The 10,782-nt window shown below is 34.0% G+C and overlaps 1 protein-coding gene across 1 annotated transcript in view; it reads right to left on the bottom strand.

Annotated features, from left to right (window-relative positions):
* Window positions 1-3,517: 3,517 nt before the first annotated feature.
* The window catches only part of LOC145322643 (transient receptor potential cation channel protein painless-like), a 32,311-nt gene continuing 25,046 nt past the window's right edge, over window positions 3,518-10,782 (bottom strand). Inside the window, exons 29-34 of the mRNA XM_080164817.1 lie at window positions 10,595-10,677; window positions 9,909-10,023; window positions 8,804-8,893; window positions 8,299-8,373; window positions 4,722-4,781; window positions 3,518-4,073 (exon numbers count right to left, since the gene is read on the bottom strand). Coding sequence (XP_080020943.1) covers window positions 3,959-4,073; window positions 4,722-4,781; window positions 8,299-8,373; window positions 8,804-8,893; window positions 9,909-10,023; window positions 10,595-10,677 — 538 coding nt within the window. The 3' untranslated portion in view covers window positions 3,518-3,958. The remainder of the gene's footprint in view (window positions 4,074-4,721; window positions 4,782-8,298; window positions 8,374-8,803; window positions 8,894-9,908; window positions 10,024-10,594; window positions 10,678-10,782) is intronic.

Below are 10,782 nucleotides of genomic sequence, written 5' to 3'. Positions count from 1 at the left end.
TAGAGTTATATTTTTTTGCGATTTCACTTGGGAGGTATCCTCCCTCAAAATTGCTATATATCTTCCCGGGGACCTATGAGAAGCTACATTGTAAAAAGAGAATCATATGGGTTCAGCGGTAAGCGAGATCTTCGGTAAAGACAGAAGACAGACAGAGATCTTTTTACTTTAATTTAAAGATTGTGGACTATATAGCTTAGCTTCTCTCACATTACGTTACGTTGGTATTATCTACAAATTAGATAGTAATGGTATCAAAGTTTTATAATTACGTTGGCTTAAATTATTTTTGAGACTTTTCTGAATTTTGATTTGGTTGTACAATTACAAGAACCTAATAATAGTGTCTAACTTTTTATCTTTGTGACGTAACAAAAATCCATCTCTTTTTAGGGGTTTCCTTTCCCACCTCCCCTCTCATACTTCGACTTTTGTTACGTCACAAAGATAAAAAGTTAGACACTATTACTAGGTTCCAATTACAAACCTAACCAGCAGTGTCAACCAGCTTCAAGCAGTGCATGGCAGTGGTGAAGCATAGGTTCATCTTTCAACATTTCCACCAGTCAAAATAATCCTAATTTAACATCTATTATAAACACTGCTACTGAACAATAAATTTTCCGATAATACAAAATAGAACGATGTCTAGGCGTCCATCTGTCTGAAGCTTAAGATCTCGAAAATTACTGAACTTATTGTGGTATTTAGTTACTGGATCTTCGGTGGGTTTAGCTATTTTGTTGGAGAGTTGGGACAACCCCAGTCCTTGAAAAATCCCATAACATGTGGTGAAATTCTCATGGGAAAAAAAAAATCGATTTATTGTGATTTCTCTTGGGAGGTTGGTGGTACCCTCCGCCAAAATAGTTATAAACCTTCCCGGGACCTATGAGAAGCTACCCTGTTAAGGAGAACCCGATCGGTTCAGCGGTTAGCTAGATTCTTCGGTACAAACACACAAACACACAGGCACACAGACAAACATCTTGTTACTTTTGTATAAGGATTAAACCATACATAGCTATATGATTTACCAATTTTTTTTGCGCCACCAGATGATGCTGGTCATGTTATAGCTAATTGCCAAAAATATCCGCAGGGCGGCGTTTTTCTTTTTAGCGATTTCCCAGGAGAGGGTGGTGGTACCCTCCCCCCAAAATAGCTATAAACCTTCCCAGGACCTATGAGAAGGTACCCTGTGAAGGAGGTCCACATCGGTTCAGCAGCTAGCGAGATCCTTCGGTACAGACAAACTAACATCCTTTTACTTTATCATAAGGATAAATAAACAAAACGTGGTACTTGCTTACATGTGGTAGACTGGAGCACCGAAACCCCCCCCCCCCCCCGCTTAGTTTTGACAAAAATCAAAAATAAGGGGGGGGGGGGTAGTTTTTTAATGTCTGGAAAACGGCAAGGAGGAAAAAAGCTCAGCAAGGCAAAGACTTAACCCCCCCCCTTAATTTTGAAGAAAATCAAAAATAAGGGGGGGGTAGTTTTTTCACTGTACACACGCCAGAAAGTTGAGTGAGGTAAATCAAGTAAATCCAGTATACCAGAGGGGAAACCTTATTACAGGGATATTCATGTTTTGGGGCATAATTTCCTTATTTATTGACTTTGGCCAGTAAAAGGTTTTAATTTTGCGCAAAATTAATACCATGAATATCCCTGTAATAAGGTTTCCCCTCTGGTATACTGGATTTACTTGATTTACCTCACTCAACTTTCTGGCGTGTTGTACAGTGAAAAAACTACCCCCCCCTTATTTTTGATTTTCTTCAAAATTAAGGGGGGGGTTAAAAACTACCCCCCCCTTATTTTTGATTTTTGTCAAAACTAAGCGGGGGGTTAAAAAACTACCCCCCCCCTTATTTTTGATTTTTGTTAAAACTAAGCGGGGGGGGGGGGGTTTCGGTGCTCCGGTCTTCACATGTAAGCAAGCACCCAAAACGTACTTATAAGTAATATTAAAGTTTTATATTTTTAACACATAATTCACCTATTTTGGTTTAATTATTTGATATATAACATGCTAACAATGTTTCCTTTTATTTTCATAACAATTGAATTAAAAACAAAATCCTATAACTTAAAATTAATAACATGGTACATACTACCAAATTATTTAATAACCCTTATAAATACCGTACTTTTAGGATAGGTTAAGAAATGATATCACAAAATTGCCGGAAGGTTAGGAGGATTGTTAAGGGGTAAGGGTAACGTTTGACAGTTGCAAAATGTGGAATTCTCTCATTTAATAAGAGGTATTTCTTTGGTGTTACATTTGCCAAAATTTTTGCCATTGGATCGCAAACATTTTCCCCCATCAAAGTTGTTTCTAACCCTTGTCATAAGAATAGTTGCCTATTTATCGTATCGTATTATTGAGAGCTTTCCACGAATTTTAAAATGAAAAGTTAAGATAAAAATAAGTTTTGTTATATTTATTTCAATATAGTTAAGAGAAATATAACTGATAAATTAAAAAAATACGCGATTTCTCCACTAAAGTAAATTGACAATAGTTCAGAAGATGATTAATTTTGCCGAGGATTTTGTATTTCCCTGCTCTACTGATAATTTCTTCTCTGCACTTTGCAACCTGTGATTAAGAAAAAACAAGGATGGCAATATTCATCAATTGATAACGGACCAAAAAAAATATATTTCTTATTGATAAACGAAATGTTTTAGCTGAGAAAATCACGTTTTCCCCTTTCCTTTTTATACACCAGACGTATGGACGGACTGACCTTAATTATAGAAAATCTTCGCTTTTAAAAAGTAAGGGAACATTTATCAATTTATTGGCCGGAATTACAATAATTTAAAATATTTATGTATAACATGTCGCTGTCAAAAAATAATATTTTAATCAATACATATATGACACAAATTTAATTATAATTTATTATTATAAATTTTATGGTTTAATAATAACTGTTTATTTATTACAAAGTTTCATAGGTAGATTTTTTAAAGCTGTAGTAAGAGTATATAAAATGTTAGTATAATAATAAACATATTAATAAAACTAGTAGCTTCGCCCCTCAATTTTTTTCTGGGCTTGATAATAAAAATATTGACCAATATTAAGCTTTACGGAAAATGTATTATACAAATCAGGGTAAAAATCATTAAAAAAAGCTTTTTACTACAATTTTTATTATGTTACATGTTAGTGTACTAAATTATACTGTAATTTTCTTTTAAGTATAACAATAAAAATAGATTTCTATATAATATAGCCATTTTGAATTAAATTATCCCTCTTACTTTAAATTATTAAATTAAAGCTTTTTATGGTAACAGCACAAAAGAAAAATTTACTTTAAAATTTACTTTTTAGGCACATTGACTATAGGATTATATAAATGGTTAAATATTAATATTGGTAACTTATAAAAAGCTGCACAAAATATATAGTTCTCACTATATAACTATTGCAATTAAGATTTTAAAATAATCATTCAGTAAGAATTATATTAAAAAATGTAAATTTTACTTTTTGTTGACAAACAAGAAATTATTTAATTTTATTTTATTTGGTAGCTAATTTGTTGCTTATTGGTTAACTGGTCAATTATAAAAGCCAATTAGATGATTTCTAGTTAAATTTAGCTGTCAACTGTTTACTGTCAAATTCAAGCTTTTTACTGGTTTATTTAACTTACATAGAGCTGTTTACTGGTTTATAATAGATGGGAACTAGCAGTTTACTGGTTTATATAGCTTAAAAAGAGCTGTTTACTGGTTTATTTAGCTTTAAAAGAGCTGTTTACTGGTTTATAATAGCTGGGAACTAGCTGTTTATTGATAAGACAACTAAGTACAAACTTTTAATTCCAGACGTTTTATACTGGTTTATCTTTACATAATTAGCTTCTTAATCCTGCTGTGAACTAGCTGCTTACTGATTTAATTTAGCTGCTACTGGCCAATTAGCTGGTTACTGGTTAATTTGAAATCTTTGAAGGATCAAATCAAGTTTATCTTCCAAGTTTTGAATTTTAGATTCCAATGTTACACTCTTCTTTTCTTGCTCCTTCTTTATAATCACTTTTCTGAAATTAGAAATTTTGTAATACATATAAGCATAAGGAAAGAGGGCGTAAACGCCCCCAACCCCTTATATGAAAGGATAACCCTAACCCCCCCCCCCCCCCGCAAGCTTATATCAACCTGCAAAAACCTTTGCACGTCAAATCGAGTGTAAATCAATAACTAAAACATCCTTAAGTATTCTATAAAAAAATCTCCAAAAGGAGTAAAGAACTAAAACGCAGGCAACTCCGACCCAATCCCTCCCCCCTTATTTATGATTGGATTATTAATTTGTTTATAGTTTACTTTAGTTCAGGTTAGGTTAGATTGAATGGAGTAAAAGACACCCAGCAGTGGTTTATAAGAAAAATACTGTCATCCCCTTTTTCAATGCAATACAAAAATAAGTGGGAGGTGCTGTGCTGGCTTGCCACTTTGAAAAAAAGCACCGATTATTTTTTTGGTTTTACCCTTGATTTCTAATAAAGAATAATTCCAAAAAAGGTGTTAACTACTATGAAAGTCAAAGAAAACAGCTTATAAAGTACGTTGGTTATATGAAACATTTAATTTTGACTGTAATTACAGGGAAAGACCTACAAAAACTAATGCAGTAGAGAATAAAAAAAGAATAGATCTGGCTGTTTTAGAGACCTAAAGAAACAAACCTGGCACTATCGAGAATATTCTTGGGCAGAGAAACTTTCAATGAACACGTCTCATCATTACTGAAATTAAAATGACAGAATTGTAGCATTTATAACCAAAATATAAATAATTTAGAAAAATTGGGGATCAAACATAAAAGTAGCTACACAAGTGAAAAACTTTGGAGAATTTTAATATATATTAATTGGGTTGTATAATGTATAAACCTTCAATATCCAAACTTTTCATCCGATAATTTCAACCTTAGAAAGGGTGACTTTGTTTATTACAGCTGTTTTGTTATTTATTGTCCTATCCATTAAAGGCTATTAAAAAAACCAATCGCTTCACTTTTTCATTATAACCTTACAGTTTTGGTCCTAAACTCATGAAAATTCAATTCATGCTCAAATAATGACAAAAGAAAAACAATATTGAATTTTGAATGTTGTTTTTTCACGTCACTAGAGTGCTACAGCTTAAGAACTAGCCCTTGCAGAGAAATTTGCCCTACGCCGAAAGTGCATATTTAGCTATAAATTAAGAAAAGTTTGTCTGTTTTTAAAAAGAAAAAACCGTCTTGTACTTTAAATCTTGTAGATAATGTTTAGAGTTCTTGATGGTGCGGTGCATATCTCAATGTTTGACTGGTCTGTCTTTTTTATGGTAAATTGGCAAAGATTGAGTTAGAAATCTGGTTGAGGTGTCTATAGATAGGTCTTTACATGCTCCAACAAAAACTAAATCCATTATGGGATCTATCTCCAAGATTTAAAGTACTTAAATTGTGATCGATTGGTTGTTTTTAACACCCTTTAAGATCCCTGGAAATATCAAAGTTACCTGTTAGGTTTAATGGACCACTCCTTGTCCTTGAGATAGTTATAAAACAGGAGAAGATTAAGTGGCCCCTGTTAATATTATATTTACCTGTTAGGTTTAATAGACCACTCCTTGTCCTTGAGATAATTATAAAACAGGAGAAGATTAGTGGCACCTGTCAATATTATATTTACCTGTTAGGTTTAATAGACCACTACTTGTCCTTGAGATAGTTATAAAACAGGAGAAGATTAGTGGCCCCTGTCAATATTATATTTACCTGTTAGGTTTAATAGACCACTCCTTGTCCTTGAGATAGTTATAAAACAGGAGAAGATTAGTGGCACCTGGCAATATTATATTTACCTGTTAGGTTTAATAGACCACTCCTTGTCCTTGAGATAGTTATGAAACAGGAGAAGATTAGTGGCACCAGTTAATATTATATTCACCTGTTAGGTTTAATGGACCACTCCTTGTCCTTGAGATAGTTATAAAACAGGAGAAGATTAAGTGGCCCCTGTTAATATTATATTTACCTGTTAGGTTTAATAGACCACTCCTTGTCCTTGAGATAATTATAAAACAGGAGAAGATTAGTGGCACCTGTCAATATTATATTCACCTGTTAGGTTTAATAGACCACTCCTTGTCCTTGAGATAGTTATAAAACAGGAGAAGATTAGTGGCACCTGTCAATATTATATTTACCTGTTAGGTTTAATAGACCACTCCTTGTCCTTGAGATAGTTATAAAACAGAAGAAGATTAGTGGCACCTGTCAATATTATATTTACCTGTTAGGTTTAATAGACCACTCCTTGTCCTTGAGATAGTTATAAAACAGGAGAAGATTAGTGGCACCTGTTAATATTATATTTACCTGTTAGGTTTAATAGACCACTCCTTGTCCTTGAGATAGTTATAAAACAGGAGAAGATTAGTGGCACCTGTCAATATTATATTTACCTGTTAGGTTTAATAGACCACTCCTTGTCCTTGAGATAGTTATAAAACAGGAGAAGATTAGTGGCACCTGTCAATATTATATTTACCTGTTAGGTTTAATAGACCACTCCTTGTCCTTGAGATAGTTATAAAACAGGAGAAGATTAGTGGCACCTGTTAATATTATATTCACCTGTTAGGTTTAATAGACCACTCCTTGTCCTTGAGATAGTTATAAAACAGGAGAAGATTAGTGGCACCTGTCAATATTATATTTACCTGTTAGGTTTAATAGACCACTCCTTGTCCTTGAGATAGTTATAATACAGGAGAAGATTAGTGGCACCTGTCAATATTATATTTACCTGTTAGGTTTAATAGACCACTCCTTGTCCTTGAGATAGTTATAAAACAGGAGAAGATTAGTGGCACCTGTCAATATTATATTTACCTGTTAGGTTTAATAGACCACTCCTTGTCCTTGAGATAGTTATAAAACAGGAGAAGATTAGTGGCCCCTGTCAATATTATATTTACCTGTTAGGTTTAATAGACCACTCCTGGTCCTTGAGATAGTTATAAAACAGGAGAAGATTAGTGGCACCTGTCAATATTATATTCACCTGTTAGGTTTAATAGACCACTCCTGGTCCTTGAGATAGTTATAAAACAGGAGAAGATTAGTGGCACCTGTTAATATTATATTCACCTGTTAGGTTTAATAGACCACTCCTTGTCCTTGAGATAGTTATAAAACAGGAGAAGATTAGTGGCACCTGTCAATATTATATTTACCTGTTAGGTTTAATAGACCACTCCTTGTCCTTGAGATAGTTATAAAACAGGAGAAGATTAGTGGCACCTGTCAATATTATATTTACCTGTTAGGTTTAATAGACCACTCCTTGTCCTTGAGATAGTTATAAAACAGGAGAAGATTAGTGGCACCTGTCAATATTATATTTACCTGTTAGGTTTAATAGACCACTCCTTGTCCTTGAGATAGTTATAAAACAGGAGAAGATTAGTGGCACCTGTCAATATTATATTTACCTGTTAGGTTTAATAGACCACTCCTTGTCCTTGAGATAGTTATAAAACAGGAGAAGATTAGTGGCACCTGTCAATATTATATTTACCTGTTAGGTTTAATAGACCACTCCTTGTCCTTGAGATAGTTATAAAACAGGAGAAGATTAGTGGCACCTGTCAATATTATATTTACCTGTTAGGTTTAATAGACCACTCCTTGTCCTTGAGATAGTTATAAAACAGGAGAAGATTAGTGGCCCCTGTCAATATTATATTTACCTGTTAGGTTTAATAGACCACTCCTGGTCCTTGAGATAGTTATAAAACAGGAGAAGATTAGTGGCACCTGTCAATATTATATTCACCTGTTAGGTTTAATAGACCACTCCTGGTCCTTGAGATAGTTATAAAACAGGAGAAGATTAGTGGCACCTGTCAATATTATATTCACCTGTTAGGTTTAATAGACCACTCCTTGTCCTTGAGATAGTTATAAAACAGAAGAAGATTAGTGGCCCCTGTCAATATTATATTCACCTGTTAGGTTTAATAGACCACTCCTTGTCCTTGAGATAGTTATAAAACAGGAGAAGATTAGTGGCACCTGGCAATATTGTATTTACCTGTTGGGTTTAATAGACCACTCCTTGTCCTTGAGATAGTTATAAAACAGGAGAAGATTAGTGGCCCCTGGCAATATTGTATTTACCTGTTAGGTTTAATAGACCACTCCTTGTCCTTGAGATAGTTATAAAACAGGAGAAGATTAGTGGCACCTGGCAATATTGTATTTACCTGTTGGGTTTAATAGACCACTCCTTGTCCTTGAGATAGTTATAAAACAGGAGAAGATTAGTGGCACCAGTTAATCTAAAAAAATGCTCATAATTAAAAAAAGTAGCATCTAATGTTGTTACTAGCTGTTGCGCCCCTAGCATCTTAGGGAATCCTCATTAGAAGGTGAAGGGATGGGCTGAAAAATAGCCTAAATTCATTCCATTACGAGGCTTATGCTAAACTTTCCTAAAATAGAGAACTTATTTGGTTCAGTAGATATTATTGGGACCTTAAGCTACATACCAACAAACTTACTTGCGGTAAAAAAAAATTCTGATCCTTTCACTAAACCCATTCTTTGACCAATGAGCCCCCACCCTACTTTTCACTGTTGAAAAAAAATCCAGCCCTCATGAATCCCTATACTTACAAGGTAAGGTTACTGACAACCTTCACTTAGCCTAACCTAAACCAAATATGAAACAAAGCTAAAGAATCAAATATATGAAAATTGAAAACTTACTTTTGAAATATGCTTCTAGCAGATCTATTTTTGTAAACCTGGCGGAAACAACTTAAACTTGTATCTCTGCCTTGCAACATCCACTCAATTCTATAAAAATAAGTTAATAGTTATTTCTCGCATCGTATTATAAACAGCTTTCCGCGGATATAGAAAGTACAATTATGAGATTAAAATCAGTTTTTTTAACCCTGAGGTGCCGAAGCCACCGGCTAAAAAAAATGGTTTTAATCTTATGATTGTAGAATTTTATATTCGTAGAAAGCTGGATATAATACGATGCTAGACATAGTTTTTTCGTATGGATGAGAACCGGTTCCTATCCACCTGATTCGAATAAATATGAGAAAATTAATTCTATCAAGTAAACATCAGAAGACAAAAAAACACATTCTTTCATTCTTTGGCTTAAAAAAATTAAGGTCTTTAAATAATTTTGGTTGGTTGGTTCACTATAGACATCTACTAAAGGGTGAGCAAAAAAAATGCGTAGATTTTTAAAATTCAAATTGCGCGGCTTGTGTTAATAGTAGAAAAATGTTACGCATACCACTAGAACCGCTATGAAGTCTATTTTTTGGAAATATAAGAACGATTCTTCTGCTACGTATAGTTAGGGAGCTACGTGTTAAAATGTCCCAACTGACTTAAAACTTGACTTGCGAGTATATTAGAAAATTGTAGACAATAATTCTTGCAAAAAGACGTGCGTACATTTTTAAAATTCAAATTGCGCGGCTTGTGTTAATGGTAGAAAAATGTTACGCAAACCGTAAGAACCGCTATGAACTGTATTTATTGGAAATATAAGAACGGTTCCTGTGCTACAAATAATCTAGGAGCTAGGTGGTAAAATGTCCCAAAATTTACTCGCAAGTCAAGTTTTAAGTCAGTTGGGACATTTTAACATGTAGCCCCCTAACTATACGTAGCAGAGGAATTGTTCTTATATTTCCAAAAAATAGACCTCTTATCGGTTCTAATGGTATGCGTAACATTTTTCTACTATTAACACAAGCCGCGCAATTTGAATTTTAAAAATCTACGCATTTTTTTTTGCTCACCCTTTAATTTAGCTGCATAAATAAAAAAAATTAATAAAAACCTTGGCCACTGAGACAGAAAATTAAAAGGATCCCCCAGCAGGATTGATTCCGCGTAGCTGATAGTTTCCACCTGGGACAGGTAGCTAACTATCTCACTCTGCTCCTGGATAGCTCCTGCAACAAATGGATTCATTATTACACCAGATTTTGTGTTTTCTAATAAAGTGAAACTCGCAGCTTGCTGAATTAACGATACCCCACCAATCCACCCCATTTACCCCACCCCCTCCCCTCTTACTGGATGAAAGAACTGACCAATAAATAAGTTCCATGTTTTCAACCTATTGACGACAATTTTTCTCCTGATTGGTTCATATTTCGCCTAGACACCACGTCATTAATAAAGACGTTAAAAATAGTTTCTACTGCTGCTGTGTCAGATGCGCAACACTAATAGTTAGAGTAGGGGGGATGCATTGGCCCTAAAACATATACAACTCATTACCATGCATACTTAGGACTTTAAGACAAATATCGTGTAATCAAAGAGTTGGTTGTCTGTTGGGTGCTACTTAACTTAATATCCCGGATATTTGGACAGTAAAGGAGAGATTGTGCCCCTTAGTTATCCTTGATTGTTGGACCTGACGTGTCATTGTCAGCAGCCACGCCCGCACGTATGAGGTACTATTGTAAGTGAATATTATTCTTATTTCTAAGATAGCTATGCATGTAATATATTGACCTGTGTCAGAAACAGCTAAACCATTCAGGAGATTCATCAGAACAACAACAACAATAAACACAAATACCATGAAGAATATGTAACTGAAAAAAAATGTATGAAAAAGAAGCAGTTTATAGTGTCTAATACAAAATGACGTCATACAACACAAATGACCAATGATAGGCTACTATACATTTGGTATTACA

Source organism: Acartia tonsa, chromosome 6, assembly GCF_053477335.1.
Source record: "Acartia tonsa isolate MP-2025a chromosome 6, ASM5347733v1, whole genome shotgun sequence".
NCBI classification, from domain to species: Eukaryota; Metazoa; Arthropoda; class Copepoda; order Calanoida; family Acartiidae; genus Acartia; species Acartia tonsa.
Note: the sequence above shows the minus strand (reverse complement) of the source record. Positions and strands in the feature narration are given on the sequence as shown.